Source organism: Tamandua tetradactyla, chromosome 24, assembly GCF_023851605.1.
Source record: "Tamandua tetradactyla isolate mTamTet1 chromosome 24, mTamTet1.pri, whole genome shotgun sequence".
Classification (NCBI taxonomy): Eukaryota; Metazoa; Chordata; class Mammalia; order Pilosa; family Myrmecophagidae; genus Tamandua; species Tamandua tetradactyla.
This window is the reverse complement of record NC_135350.1, coordinates 13,989,149-14,006,061: the sequence shown is the minus strand read 5'-3', so window position 1 is coordinate 14,006,061 and position 16,913 is coordinate 13,989,149. Positions and strand designations below refer to the sequence as shown.

Here is a 16,913-nt window from a genome sequence, read left to right as displayed (position 1 = left end):
ATTTACAACATTATTAGTACATGATTAATCAGTACCAATGCAAACCAGCTCAGACCTGATATTTACTAAGTCATTCTATCTTACATTAAAGTTCTGTGGCACTATTTCAGATCAGTTAAGGGTTTAGCTTTATATGATGGTACATTGTTAAACTTGCCATCTGGTCCAACAGCTGATATGGCTCACACAACCCAAAAGAGGCCCCGCGGCTTTACTCCTGGGAAATATTTGGTCTACTGTTGGTGTCGTGATTACCAGTTTATAGCTTTTTTTATATCCTTTGAAAAGAGTTGCAGTAAAACTTCCACATTGGGGAATCCTAAGTTGGAATGAACTTTTTAGAAAAGAATTCACTTACCTGGGGACCAGGTTGACCCTGAAATTGAAAGCAGAAGAATTAAAAAATTATAAAATAATCTTCAAAAGTGAATACTTTATTACCAAAATTTCAACCAGTTCTGAAGAGCTTTACAAAATATTTCTGAAGATGGCAAGACTTAACTACTGACAAATTCCATTTCGCGGTTCTAAAACTTTTTATCACATCTTAATATCTTTATACGATATTATTTATCTAACATCCTTATATTAAGGGCAATTAGATGTCACTCTAAAGTGACTCAAAGGTTTTAGCATCCTCCAGAATTTAGTTAGGGAAAGAAAAGACAAAAGGAGTACTTCACCTCACATTACTGTAATGAATGGGTTATTTAAATGGAAAGTCCTATAGCTGGAACTATGACTATGAGTTACAAATTCAAAGATGGCCAGAATTAAGGGAAAAGGCAGATATTTCAGTTTAAGAACTCACTGAGTCTTTGCATTTCTCCTTGTTTCAATAATATTTTAAGTCTTAGAGAAAGTTTTACTTTTACTCTGCACAATTCAACCTACGGGCATTAAAAAGGATATGAGAAGTCTTTGGCTCAATTAAAGAGCGTCACATAATTCTTCACATAGTCAATAGATAATATAACCTCTGGCCAATCTCATTCATTCTGAATGTCACTGTGTTGTTATTTAAGCAGATAAAAATTTCAGAGCAGCATAATTGTAAATGCCTCTAGGTAAAGAAAAATCACTTGTGAATGAAAGTATTGATTGCACATCAATTTAAAATCTCCAGCTGGGTTTTGTGTCAGATGAGATTAATGAAAAAGTTCACACAGAGTTAGGGAATTTTTAGAAGAAATAAATAATGTACAGTCTTGGTGTAGCCGCTTACGTCACTGGATATTACACTGAAAAGCATAGAACTACTACAACGCCCAGAGAAGACCCCAAAACTCTCTCATTTGTCCCCACATCAGGCTTGGGATTTCTCAAGGCACCTCTTCTTACTGGGGACAGAGCAGATGGTTTTCTAGAACTTTGGCTGAAAACGTGGTTGGCTAGGTCTTATCTAGTTGCGCCAGGAAGGCGAGCCAAACAAAGTCACTGTGGGTGTTAGTCACCCCATTCCTGTACTCTCTGGTGGTGGAGAGGAAGAAAGAAAATATCATTTATTAATTCCTTACCAAATACCAGGCACGTTTGGATATACTATTTCATTTACTCCTTAAAACTGCCTGCATTTTACAAATGGAGAAACTGAGGTTCGGAGACAAAGATCACATAGCTTACAAGTAGAAAACCAGAATTTAAACCCAAAGCTGATTCCAAAGCTCATGCATTTTCCATCAGGTCATTTTGTCTCCCACTCTGGAAGTTTGGGTGGACATGGATGGGTAGGGAGGCTTGCCTAAGAAATGACGCATGCGGCATGATAAAGCTCTTAACTCTGCCCTAAAACATGGATCATACAATACAAGCCTTACAAATATTCTGTAAGATTCAGGATTGCCTACTCCAAGTCTTCTCACTCAATATGATGTAACAGACTATTCATCAGAAGAAACCTAAAATATCTGTACAAAAGCAGAGTCTGGGAGCTGGAGTTTTGTAGTCTTCATAATAAAGCCACCTGGCCAAATGAGGGAAATGATGAGGGGGAAAGGCTTTCTGCAGGTGAGGCAGTGTCAGCTGCTTGAATGGGGGCACAAAGCATGGACAGAGGTGGGCCAGAATCCAAGGTGAAGAGCCCCTCAGCAACAAATTTGTGGCTGAGGGTGCTGGGAGATAAGGACTTGGCCACAGAAGAACTGCCTTTAAAAACAACAACAAAAAAAACCCTCAAGATTTCCTTAAGTTGCATCTGGGTAGACCACTGTGAAATGCATGTATTCTCATTTATTGGTGGATATTTTCTATTCTTATTTCAGGTAGTGAACACTATTAATAGTTAACTGTGAAAGTTAACTTTTTTTTTTTTTATTTTCTCAAGTACACCACAAATGATAGTTGTGAATTTTGATTAAGTCACACAGAACACAAGATAATTTGTTTAAAGGAATTCCCAAGAAGGTCCTTTTTTCCCCTCAATCAAATAAACAAAATGTTTCTATAAATAAAGACCTGACTCTGTTAATCAAGAACCATGCAAAGGAAAATAGTTAAACCACAGAAATACTGAATTAGGAACACGCATGTAACGGTGGAGAATACTCTGACTTACTGTCAACAATTAAATGCGATGACCTAAGGGCAGCTTAGGCACCAGCGTGAAGAAAAAGAAACAGCAGGAGGAGCTGACTTTAAAAAGGGATAATGAGATCAGTGTGGTGGAAAACAATCAGCCAGGAGCTGGTGCTTGGCATGAAAGAGTTCAAAACAAGTTGAAAGTTTTGGGAGCCAAGTAAACCACAATGGAACATGATAAATAGATGACAGATCACTGGAGTATGTATTGTTAAATTAGGCAATTAATGCACCATATTAACCCTTCTTTGTTAGCTGCTATCACAATTAAGGTTTCCAGAAAGTGCCAACACTCTTCTCTCAATCAACAAATCTACAAACTCATTAGATTTCTGACTGAGGCAATTAGTTTCTCTACATGATACTTTTTTATGGATTGGAAATCTGTGTCATTCTTTTTTCAGATGGGACAAATGCTGTTTTTTTTTCATTAATATACATGCAGATAGGCACACAAAATTTGTAGTTTTAAAATATAATCGTATTTCAAAATTTAAATTATGGACTCACATATGTCTTCATACTTTAAGTAAAAATACCTTCATTTGCAAAAGCTGGGGGAATACTAGTATCGTTCATGTAACTCTAAAAGGTAAACTCTACTTCAAGGTAGTAAGAAAGAAACTGTTTTAAGAACTCAAAACTGCTTTATTCAGACATCCAGGCTTGACTATCACTTTTATTTTAGTACACTTGGATTCAGATTTATTTTAGTCTCTTGAATTGAAAGAAAAAACTTTAACATAATTATTTCTATAATTTGCATTTTGGAACCCTTCCTGCCTAAAAATATCATTTGAAGAAAATGACTAAAACTTAATTATCTCTTGAAAATTCCCAAGCCCATCCACTCAGATATGAAGCTTATTTATCTTTTCAGGTGAAAATAGCACCTAGACAACACTTACGAATCCCACTGAAGAACTCTGAGGGGTGGTGACAGGATTGTCCTGGTGGCAGCAGGACTTGAGAACCAGAAAGAATCCGATCATGGAACATCTTCTGGTTCTGGGCCACACCGTCTCAACAGGGCCCTTAACCTTTCAAGAGTAGCAGTTTGACCCAGAGTCTGTGCCAGTAAGTGGAACAGATTCCTTCTACACTTGCTGCACAGGAAGCAGGAATCTCGCCCACCCTCCATCCATTGTGAATTTATCCACAATTTTATCTCCAGTATTTATCCCAGGGCCCAAGAGAGCAGGTACTTGAGAAACAACTGCTAAACTGCAGAAAGGTGAGAATATTTTGACTGGCCCAAAATCAGTTGGCAATGTTTTGAAAAACCATGTTAAAGGTTACTCTTATTATATTATGGTGTCATATTTTCAAAATATAGGTGCTCCATCTGATATTCCAGACAGGGATCTCTTAGCTTCTGTTAACTGCAGAATGAACACATTCATGTCCAAGAGGAAGTTTGCCCCATAATAGAGTCTCAAGACAGAAGAGCAGGAACTAAAACAGTTAAAGACTGCAGAGGTTTCAGGGGAATAAACACTTATCAACACAGCTGTTTCACAGAAGAAAAAGTAAGAACATTCTATCTTGACAAAAAATCACTCCTTAATTTGATTAAGCCTCCATATCTGACTACTCTGAAAATATGATGAAAATTATTTTGTTAATTATATAGTGCTATGCAAACAAAGCATGCTGATTTAAAGTAAGTTATATATGCAATGTCAATAATTCATTCACCAAATTCGGTAGGAAGTATCTATTAATATCTTTTTTTTTTTTGGCATGGGCAGGCACCAGGATATCAAACCCAGGTCTCCCGTATGGCAGGTGAGAATCCTACCACTGAGCTACCATCGCACTGCCCCTACTAATTTTAAAACAAATTAATATGCAAATGATATACTTGAGAGAAACGCAATAGAAAAAATAAAGCATTATGGCTTATGTGCATTAATTAAAAAGTAAATTTGCTGGGCCCCTAAATAATCTTCCAAAGTCTGTAAGCTGTTCATGCTTCTAAGGACTCTTACATGCTTGACTGAAATAAACATTATTTATAATCTATATTACCTGTCGTGCTACCAAACAGGATAGATATTAATAATTCTAACATTAGCTGCAGCCACATAATAACTTAGATAAGAGCCTTCCCTTTTAAAGCTTTCTTTTGAAAAATACTTAATCCTCAGTAGTCTTAACTCTGGGAAGGAAAAGCTATCTTCTGTGCTATGCTGGAGGAAATTAAATTGCTATAGTCTCAAGGGTAGAGAATATATATATATTTTTTTTAATTTGAGAGATGGCACAAGCATGAAGGTGATTTTGTTGGGCTCAAGGTAAAAAAAATACAAATGGTTTCAAAATTTGGAAGATTTCTTCCATGACGTTTGCCTTTCATTAATAAATACTCTTATATTTAAGTAGGTTAATGAATCCTTTCCACATCAGTTAAAAACATTATTATATTTTCTAGAGCAATTCCATATTTATCTTTTCTTCCTTATGGTTAATTGTTCCTATGTGGAACATACTAAAAATAAAGAATTTTACTGTGTGAATTTTATTGTCACTAAACTTTTCATAAGTAGAACATAAAAAAGGTAAAGTCTCTTCTTTATGCATTTATTTATATCATTTATGTTTATTAGATGCCTTCAGATTTTTTCTATCATAAACAGTGTTTACATATTTCTATAGAAATACTTGACTGTATCCCTGAGTATTCCCTTAGAATGAACACTGGAAATATAGTACTATTCCAATCATGAAATTTATATACCTGCATACATTATATTTATTTATATTTTAAAAGTATATATAAAGTATATATATATATAAGTATATTTAAAAGTATATAAAAGTATTATATACTTTCCCAGATATATTTTATACATGTATACATACATATTTATGTGATATATAGTTATAAATCTATATAAAAAAGAAAATGAAAATATTTTGCTAGACCCCTGTCTCATAATAAAAATACATTAGCACATGATACTTAATTCACTGAAGAGACCTTCTATGCAGAACCTTAATTAGTGAATTTACTAGAATTTTCCATGCTCGTTTCATGCACTCAAAGATTTAGGTCAATGATGTTGAAATCCATTTCTCAGCATTCTCTCAATTCAGGGTGGTTTTAGTTACTTGATGGAATGCAGCTAAATTCTTAAAATATATTATTTAAATTCAATAAGTAAGGTCTTTAACTTTACGTGATGGTATGCCCCGCATCGCTTTTAGGCATAGATGAGGCACAGGGGAGTTACATGTTCAAACACTGGTGATCGGATGTCATAGCTCCACAGAGACTGGGGAGCCTCCTAGGCTCAGAGTTTGTTGGAACCTTTGCTATTCTGGAAAAACAGAATATTTGGATTGGGAGGTTAGCTGTATTATTTCAAGGAATCATTTAGAGAATATATGCTTTTGGCAATAGATGTGAACAAATTTTTAAAACATAAGGTTCATCCAAGCCTTCTGAGCAACTGGTATGGAATCAGGATTAGTTAACAAATTGTAAATAAATGATCAGTTCTACAGACACAGTTATAATAGGATACAACATACATATGGAATACATGTGAGGAGAGACACCTGCCCCACTTCTATAGCTTTAAAACATATGCCTTTTAAGGAATGCAAAAGCAATTTTTACTGCCCTACCAAATTTTATTACATTGTGTATATTGAATAAATTTGTTTCTGCATGTTTTTGTTAAAACTACTTTACAAGTTTGCCATTTTGAATGCTCCAGATGAATACTGGAAGTCAATTTATAGAAATGCTCTCAGTCTGATTAAATTTATATAAGTGCCCAATTACAATTTCTAAACATTATGCAAAGAGATGGACTTTGACAATGCACTCTGCAGCTGTCCTAGATGTTTTACATATATAAATGCGTGCTAGTGGATTTCTAACACCCGGAGAGTCAATTAATTCATAATGCATGAGTCACATAATGCTTACTGCTTCAGTAAGGCAGAGCTCTGAAAATGAAAACCTATTTTAAAATGCGAAGGAGAGGCTCTGCAAGCAACAAGCATACATGCTCTAGGGGCCCACGTGTTTGGGGCTACATCATAATAGCTACATTTACTGATTACTACAAGGTACTAAGTGCTTTACAAACGACATGTCTCTTAGTCACAGGAACTCTGCAAATCAGAGGTCATTTCCCCATTTTGTCATTAAATAATCCAAGTTTCAGGGAGGTTCATTAACATGTCCAAAGACATCCAGCTTCTAAAAGAAGAAGTTGAAATATGAACACGGATTTGTCTGACTTGACATTTTTTGTGCTCTTATTTACATCATCTGGTGGTTGAAACCATGGACTTGGACAAGACTGCCCAGGGAAAGCAAATAACGGTGATTCTTAACCCTCTTTTAACTGGATAAAAGCAATAGCTGCTCTAGTAGACGTAGCATATATAAAACACTGAAAAGTTTGAAAGGAGAAAAGTCACCTTAATTCTATTTATGGATCCTCTAAGGAATCATTTACACCAGATTAAGAACTCTTGGGTCGGAAAATCTAAGCATTTCAGGGGCAGGTGAGGAATAGTGCCCCCAAAAAGGAAACAGAGGAGGAAAAGAATAACTCATAATGCAAACAAACAAAAAACAGTTACAGAAGTTAAGATTGGAGAGAATTTTTTTAAGTTGATAAAAATGAGAATTGCAAAGAGTCTAATGTATTTAACCAACAGGAAGTCAGCTTTACTGTAACTGATTGAGTAGTGAGGTGAGGAAATTAAGAACAGAATAAGCACCACTGACAGCAATCAGGTGTCATCTCAACTGTGATTAGTTGTTAAGGGCTCCCTGGAATACTGTTTTAAGAGGGCCCCGAGGCTGGTTCTGACTTTGATAAAGAACACTGGTACGAATCTGCAATTATCTACAGAAGTCAAAAAGTCGAAATCATGATTATATCCACTAAGCATTTGCCATACTCAAGGGACAATTCTTTTTAGTTACTGCGTCAAAGGAAGATAAGAAACAGGGTAATAGCTAAAAGGAATACAGGATTGAGGAAAATTTGTTTCTTTGTTCTTGTGGTAAGGTAGAAAGGATTGGAAAATGTCTACAAAACTGTCAGTTGAGAGAAAACAAATGGCTTAGGGAGCAAAATCATCAACATTCACTACAGGAGGAAGTGAAGGCAGAGAATAAGGCGTAGGAGAAGGGATATCATTTTGTCTAAGCAGAAGAGAAGAAGGTGGCCTTAGATAAAGAGAAACTTGGATTATGCAGTTATAAAGGGGGAGTACTCCAAGCCCTGGACCTCAATGGACTCTGAAGTAGAAGTCTATTGGGGATGGGTTGGGCATGGGGAGAATAAGGTTGATCATTTATTTAATCAATCAACAAACATTTATCAAAGCACTACACTGTGCCAAGCATTGTTAACGGTAGTGGGAAGATAGTAAATATAGTAAACTCCCTGATATTATTCTTGTTGGAGGAAACAGACTTTAAGAGATTGTTTATAAATAGTGTGGCAGGTGATAAGAAGGGCTAAGAAGAAAACTATATGAGGATGAAGAGGCTGGAGAGCAACAGAGGAGGGGGCTATTTTGTAGTGTGGTTCACGCAAGGACTTGCTGGATAGGGAAAAAGGAACATCACACGTAAGTGACCTATAAGGTCAAAATATGTTTAGAGTGTTCAAGCAACAGACAGTACATCTAGACTGGAGCAAGCGAGGGAAACAGACAAGAAGTCACAGTGGTGGAGGGAGAAGATCATGTAGGACTTTGTAAGTCATGATAAGAACTCGGCTTTTAATCTGGGAAAGATAGAAAACCAAGGGGGCAGGGTACAGAGAAGTGGCATAATCTAAATTATATTTGAAAAGGATCATGTTCAGTGAGGGGAAAAGTATGTAGTGGGGCAAGGGTATATAGGGAGAGAAGTTAGGAAACTTTTATAACAATCCAAGTAAAAGATAAAGGACAGGTTGGGCAATGGTAGCAGCAGTGGAGGAAGTGAGAAGTGGTCAAAGTCTGGATCTATATTGAAGGAAGTGATGCAAGAATTACTGACGGATTGGACATAAGGTAAGAAGAAAAAGGAGTCAGAAATAACTACAAGGTTGACTGGAGCAATTAGAAATGGAGATATCAGTTACCGATCTGGGACAAGACTGTAAGAGGAGCAGATCTGGAGAGTAGAGGTGGAATACAAGAACTTGGTTTTGGACATGTTAAGTTTGAGATGAGACATCGAAGTAGAGATATTGAGTAGACATTGTATATGCAAGTGCAAAATTGAGAGAAGTACAAATCAGAGGTGCAAATTTGTAAGTCTTTTACCTACAAATAATACTTAATGCCATAAAATTATATGGTATCATCTAGTGAGTAAATATAAAAAAGAAAAAATGTCCAACTGAGCCCTCAGTCCAATATTTAGAGAGTACAAAATAAAAAAGAACATGCAAGAAGGTTGAGAAAAAGTGGCCAGTGAGGTAGGTAGAACACCTTGAAAGAAGGATGTTGAGGGTGGACAAAAGCAAGGAAAGTATTTCAAGAAGGAGGGAGCAGTCTGCGTGTTGAATGTGGTCGAGGAAGACGTAGACTAAAACCTGACCACTGAACCTGTCATGGTGAAAGTAACCACTGACCTTGACAAGGATGTTTCTGGCAGAGTGGTAAAGAGAAAAGCCTTATTGAATTTAAGAGAGAATGGGAAAGCAATATTTGATGAGTATGGACTCCTTTCTTTCTAGGAGTTTTGTCATAAAAGGCAGCAGGATGAAGGAAATGGGAAAGTATATAAGGAAAGATAAGGGGTCAGGTAAATTTGTTTTTAAGATGGACGATATTATGACATAATTGTATGCTAGTGGAATTATCAAATAGAAAAGAAGAATTGATGATACAGGAGGGAAGCAATTGTAAAAGAAATGACCTTGAAAGACACAGAGGGGATGGGATCAACTGCACAAGTGAAGGGACAGTTTATCACTTATTAAAGGAGGAAAGCAGGGTATGGAGCTGAATAAGTTAGCAGTTTTGGTGTTGGGAGTGTGTCGATATATTCAGATTGCGTCTACTTTCTCAAGGAAATAAGAAACAAGGTTACCAATGACACTGTGTGGGGAGAAGATTCTGGAGGATTCAGGTCCAAGAAAAAGGTATGAAATAGCTGTTGTAACTATCAAAATTTTTTTGTGAACGCCTCGGTATCTATCTTCCTTTGGCTAAGCCACTCGCTTCAACACTGACCTCTGGCCTACTTAATAAGCAGGTCTCCAGTCCTGGGGCATAAATACGCTGCCCTCCAACCAAACTGGCAATTATGCCCACCACCCATACACCTCACCCCAAACTCACAGTGGGCCCAAAATGAGAACTAACCATCCCCATTGTCCTTGGACACCCAGTCCTTTCCGTTTTTGCACTCATTTGCTTTAAAAGAACCAATCCTCGACTCATACAGGAAATACACTAACCCCCATTCCTGGACCACAATAAAGGCATGAGTCCATGGGTCCTTTTCACTCTGCCTGTGGAATCCCCACCTGTGGGTTGAGTCACCCAAGCTGACTGTGCTTCCTAGAGACACTTCATGGCACCCCTCTGTCTCTGGGAACTCTGAATAACAAACTATCATTTCTTATGCGTCATGGTCTTGGTTTTCCACGGTGTCACACTGGTCTCTCATCATGATCCATATTTAAAATCCAACTTAACTAATTTGAAACAGTCATGTAAGAAAGTAAGAGAGTGATTGAATTACAGACACTGCTGGGCAACACTGAGGGATCTCCTGAGATCAGTGGTTGTGAATTTAAAGTGAGACCAGTTAACAGGCTATTCTACACTCACATTCAGAGTAAAGGATGACTTGTATTTAACCAGGATTGATGTTTTCCCAGACGGGGATAGAACGAGAGACGGAGAAGAGCAAGGGAGTTATAGGTGTATTTAGGCAAGGGTATGATTATAATAACGGACCATGACATCTAAATTGTTAAGGAGGGAAGGAAGAAGAACAGAGAATGTCTGTGGAATTATGAAAAGGTGGTAGGATAAATGGATTGGAGATGCCAGTACAGTTGAGGAATTGGAGTCAAAGGGCTAGAGGGACAGAGTGAGATGGAAAAAGAGGAGGCATTGCTCAGAGAGTAGAAGGATTGAAATTGAGACCATGGAGATGATTCTCTTACTTGTAATGATAAGGTCTTGGGTATCATCAAGGACGAGGCTAAGGAGATTGGTGAAATTTGAAATAGCCATTGTGCAGAATGGGAGAAGGAGATGAACAGGTAAAAAAAGTATTGCCCATGAACTCTGAGTTTGGATACCATAAGTCTGCAAGCAGGCAAAACATCATCAGAGAATCAATTCAAATAGTTGTGCTATGTTTTCTCAATAGTTCAGCAGGCTGTGAGTAGAAGGGAAATCAGATCATTTGAACAATCTAAAATGGTGAGTTTTCAGGGTATGTGTGTTGAAAGATAAAGGACTGAGAATGGCAAAAGGGTAGAAACTGATTCCCTAAGATGGAAACCAGAAGGACTAGTATAAATGGGAAGAAAGTGGTCCATGGCTGTGGTCAGAGATTGATGGTGATTGCGGAAGGACTGGAGAAAGGGGAGATGTTGAAGGGGAGATGTTGAAGGAGGGAACAAAGCAAGTCAGGGACTAGCAAAGCCAGAGTGTAATGCTAGGGGACTGGTCTATTAGAATTGAAGATTTCAGACATGGAACAGTTCAGGGGGATGGAAAGGTCCAGGATGAAGCTATGGAAATGAGTTGCTAAAGTGTAGTGCAGTGTTGCTGAAGGTCATCATTTAGGAAGTTAAAGAACTTTGATGCCAAGTTGTTGAAGATGTTTAGGTTGATGGGAGAAGTTCTGGAAGACAGAATGATGAGGACGTGGGTTTCCATTTCTTTGTCAGAAATTTTCTTTTTAATTCTTTTCGCATCATTTTATGATATATCCATTAGGTTATATTCAGTAAGCACTATTACTTTTATCAATCAGCAAAATGTCAGATGTGTTGAGTGATTATTTTAGTTTTTACTAGTATATCTTTTATCAGTTATTTTTGAACATAATATTAATTTGTTTAATTTAGTTGTTTCATGTTTATTTTTATGCTGAATTTCAGGAGTATAATCTCAGTTATATATGACAATAACATAGGGAATTTATAGGCTATATTTATTCATTATGGACTTCAAAATCATTAGAAGTATAATTTTGCATGACATACAATTTCCTGCCTAAAATATTCTGAATTTCCCTATAATCTTTGGATCTCAACATTGCCTTAAAAAACAGTGATCTCCACAACCTGCAATATTACTTTTAGGTTCTTTTTATTCCCCCTTAATTTTGCATTGAGAAGAAGAAATAGGGAGAGCAGGAGCTTATTGAAAGAAGTCAAATAGAAATGTCATTTATAATAATAAATATCTTGGGGCAAAGGGCAGGGGTGTGCAGAAACTTTAGATCACAGCTGTTCTTATGTCTATGATATGGGTCAATTTTATAGAAAAGAACATAAAATTCTTCAAAAGTTTGAATGGCATGGAAGGTGCCTTATGTTAAATTTTTTAAATTATTCAGACATAATCCACATATAATATTCATCCCTGAATTTGGTGTTTATTAATATATTCACACATTATATAACTATCACATTTTCATCATTCTAAAAGAAATTCTGTATCTTTCTCATCCTCTTCCCAGACCCTGGCAACTACTAATCCATTTCTGTCTCTTGTCAATTCTGGACATTTTATATAAATGGATTCATATAATATATAGTGTCTAGCTTCTTTATTTAGCATAATATTTTCAAATTTCATAGATGTAGAATGAATCAGTACTTCATCCCTTTTTATGGCTTACTAATATTCCATTCTATGGATATATATATAGCCATATTTTTTTTATCCATTCTTCAGTTGATAGACATTTGAATTGTTTTCTTTTTTGGCTACTATGAATAATGCTGCTATGAATGTTCATGTAAAATTTTTTGCATGGACATAGGTTTTCAGTTCTTTGGGGTATATACCTAGTAGTAGAACTGCTAGTTGCATGGTAACTCTGTGTTTAACTTTTTGAGAAAAATGCCAGACTGGTTTCCAAAGTGGTTGAGCCATTTTACTATCCCAATAGCAGTGATGAGGGCTCTAATTTCAACCCATGTTTGCCTCACTTGTCGTCATACTGACCATTCTAGTAGGTACGAAGTGTTACCTCAATGTGCATTTTCCTAAAAGCTATGATGTGAGCCTCTTTTTACATCCTATGTTAAATTTTGTATATGAAAGAGAAAATTCCAGCAGAAAAAACCTTTTATAATTATATCAGGGCATGTCACTGAACCACCCTACTAATCTGCAAGCAAGGAAGGTCTGAGATGAACTTGAAGTTATGGGAAGGAGCTAATTAGTGTATGGAAAGTGCCAAGTTACTTAAGTTAGTTTGTCGTGACAACAGAGGCTTTAATGTAAAATATTGAATTGAATTGAGTGCATTGTGATACTTGTTTGTCTAGAGCCTAAATATGGATCAATTTTGGAAATACAGTTGGGCCATTTCCGATATCTTTAAACAGAGAAAATTCTAAAGACAACATGCATGAAACAATGATAATTAGACATTAAACACAGAGCTGCTGAAAAATATTCAGATTCCTCCTGAGGTGGTCTAATACTTCAGACATTCACAACAAGCTATCATAGAATTCACGTTGCTCATCCACTCCTATGTCTTCTGTAACAGAGCCAAATTAAGCTTTACCAGGGAAATCACAAAATTCTAAGGTCTATAGAGACTGCGGAAACAAAGTGCTGCTGAAATGCCAGAGGAAGAACTATGGCAATTTTAGTAAAATGAACTGACTGAAATTTAAAACTTCACCTGTACTCTATCGAAAGAAATGGCCTTTCATTTTGATCAAGCAATGCTGCGTTAGAGCTGGCAGTCAAAACCCTTAGCTATAGGGGGGCCACGGTGGCTCAGTAGGTAGAGTCTCGCCTGTCATGCAGGGTCCAGGTTCAATTCCCGGTGCCTGCCTATGCAAACAAACAAACAAACAAACAACCCTTAGATGTAGCCTCTGGAGGGACCCATCCATTGTAAACTGCCTCCAGCTGCCTCAGGCTCCTGTCCGCCCCGACACACACCACCTCTCCTGCTGTTCCCTCTCCCTGCTGTGCCCTCGTGTCCATTCCACGTCTCAAAGTCCCATCTCTTACTTCATTCCCGTCACAAAATTCTGCCTGTTTTCCAACAATAGGTGGAAACTTTTTTTTTCCCCAATAGCCTTAGATCTTTTTCTTAATTCCTTTATGCCACTATATACTGTCCTAAATTATAGGTATTGGTATCTCAGCTCTCCCATTAGAAAGTTGCTCCTTGAGCAACTAACATTTACAGTGCTTTTACAATAAGCCAGGCAGGGCGATGTTTGTTTGGTGGACGTGATCTAATTTTGTCCTCACCACGATTCTGTGTTGAATGTTCTATTATTAGCTCCATTGTGGAAACCGAGACATAGTTTGAGTAGCTTGTGATCACATAGCTACTATAGAAATACTGAGATATAAAGCAGAACTGCCAGTTCCCAGAACCTACACTTTTTAACAATTATGTTACACTTGTTACACTGACATTCATCTTTGAATGTCACCTTGGATGGTCCAAGGCATGCAACAAACACTTGATTTTTAAAAAGTTCCTCCTTATAGTAATTTTTATCCAGCCAGAATTGGCAGGCACTGTGGTGGTGGCTGGAGCAACAAGGGAAAATAAAGCAAGGGCCCTTCTTCAAAAGAGGCACTCCCAGTCCACAAAGGGACTCCGAGTCACACACTTTCAGACCCCTGTACTGACAGGGTTCCCCCACTCCCTTCCTCCAAACAAGTGGAAAGTCTTTTGAAAGGCTTAAATTGTGCAAAATTATTTAAAATCCCCCCATCTTCTCACTGCAATAAAACTGTTTTGAAAAAATAAACCACCTTTTTCTTTTCTTTTTTTTTTCAGATGGGCAGGCACCAGGAATCAAATTCCGGTCTCCGGCACGGCAGGTGAGAACTCTGCCACTGTGGCCTGCTCTAAATCACCTTTATTTTAATGGAAAATGTTGCACAATTAGTGATGTTGGGACTAAATTAGATATTGGAATATTATCATCATGAATATCCTGAATGCATTTATTTTCTTCTATAATGTAAATATTCTAAGTTAAGGTAAGCAGGAAACATCATTTTGCATTTTTAGAGCCATTGGCTAAATTGCTTCTATTAATGAAGCCTGGTGGGTTCTTTCTGAATAATTCTAAATAACTGCTGAGGGATAAAAGGAAGTGTTCCATGGGCTGCAGACACAGCATGCTTTGTGTTTACTGGGGAGAGAAGAAAGCATGTGCCCCCACGCATGAGCGGTTCTGTGCCCACCTGGAGCAGGACTAACTGGCCATCCCTGAAATTGTGTAAGTGAAAGGAAGTAGGCCAAGGGAGATGTTTGTATTGATAATTGGTGTGCATGAAGTAAATTCGGGTGTCCCACCAGGTCCTTCCAAAAGAGGGTGGGAAGGCAGTACAAATTTCTAGAAATAAAGTCTGCTAAAGCAATCTTTCTAAAGTTTTTGACAAACTGCAAACCTCAGCCATTTATTATTTTTTTCACCGAAAGGAGAGGTCAGGGAGAAGTTTCAGCTCAGTTCACACACAACACATACACACATTCACACACACACACACACACACACACACACACAAAGAGAGTATAGGTGTATGAGGCATGAACTAAGACATGAGAATTATGTAGCACTGCCCTTATTCACAAAGGAAGTCAAAGGACCTGGTTCTGCCATTAAGCAGAGGGAGGGTTTTTCACCGATGTCAGAGGGCAGGTGTAGTACAGTTCCGGAATCTTTTAGCTCCTGTTATATTCCCATAGGAACGATCCATAGTACAATGAAATCTGGTCCCCTTGCTTGCACAGACGTGGTAACGGGCGGGAACACGAAAGGTAGTCCCAACCAGAGGAGAGAGGTCAAGCAATGCAACCAGACCACGACGCTGATTGTTGAAGGAAACAATAAATTCAGAATCTTTTTGCTTTGTGATTCTACGGAGTTTTGGCCTGCCTTTTTCCAGGTGTAGAAATTTCCCTGGTTTTGCTACCTTTCCTGACTAAATTCTTCTTTTCAGCATCTCCCATTCTACGAAGTAAGAAAAGACTGAGAGACAGTTAACCCATTTAATAATGCAGTAGAATCATGTTTTCCTATAACTTTTGTAGAAAAAAAAAGGGAAAACGTATTTTATAATGATATCCTTCACACAAAACATTTGGTATCATTCCATTGGATGTCATTCTATAACATTTTCAATTTTTCATTTGGCAAGTATTAATCTTGCCTTAATAAAAGATCTGAATCCAAAAGATGAATAAAATTATATCTAATAAACAAGCCAAATTATTAAAATATTTAAATTCAAATCAATAGTAAATAGATTCTCAAACTTCCTCTCAGCTTTTTCTTTTAATACAAAGTAAAACCCAAGTAATAAATGATTAACAAAATTTTGAGATTAAATTCAAGTAAAGGTTAATATTATTTAAGGAGTAAGAAATAAACTCCCTGCCACAGTGTAGCTCTCTCTTTTTTTGGCATGGGCAGGCTCCGGGAATCAAACCCAGGTCCCCCACATGGCAGGTGAGAATTCTGCCACTGAGCCACCTTTGTGCCACCCCACAGTTTCAGAATGCATAAAATACTAAAATCATAGAATTTTAGTTTCTGGGAACCCCAGAGAGCAAGTCCAAGTTTTTTCTTCATTTTTAAACAAATAAACTGAAATTTATATTTAGAATTTAAGTGTCTCTGATATCTGTATTTGCAGATTTTTTTCTTTGTTGCCTTACTTTTAAATTGATTTATGAAACTTACTAGGCAAAGACAGGTTTTTTTTTTTTTTTTTAATTAACGGAAAAAAAGAAATTAACCCAACATTTAGAAATCATACCATTCTACACAAAGACAGGTTTTACAATGATTATTTCGATATTTTTTTTAAATATGCCTATGGATAAGTTAACTAAGATATCCATTTTTGGTGGTTCTAAGTATAATGTGTGTTTTCTTAAATAACAATACTTAGGGCCACAGTGGCTCAGTGGCAGATTTCTCGCCTGCCATACCGGAGACCCAGGTTCGGTTTCCAGTGCCTGCCCATGTAAAAAACCAAAAAAAGAAACACAAAAAAACAATAACTTAAAAAAAAAGAAACTAAAACTTCTAAATGCTAAATATTAAAACTAATATTCCACTATTGTACTTTTATTATCCCACTATATGCATATCTAGATATTTAGACAAGGA

At 37.0% G+C, this 16,913-nt stretch overlaps 1 protein-coding gene across 1 annotated transcript in view; it reads right to left on the bottom strand.

The window, feature by feature from the left end:
• COL25A1 (collagen type XXV alpha 1 chain) overlaps positions 1-16,913 on the bottom strand; it is a 486,980-nt gene that overhangs the window by 162,972 nt on the left and 307,095 nt on the right. Inside the window, 1 exon segment of the mRNA XM_077143256.1 lies at positions 359-376. Coding sequence (XP_076999371.1) covers positions 359-376 — 18 coding nt within the window.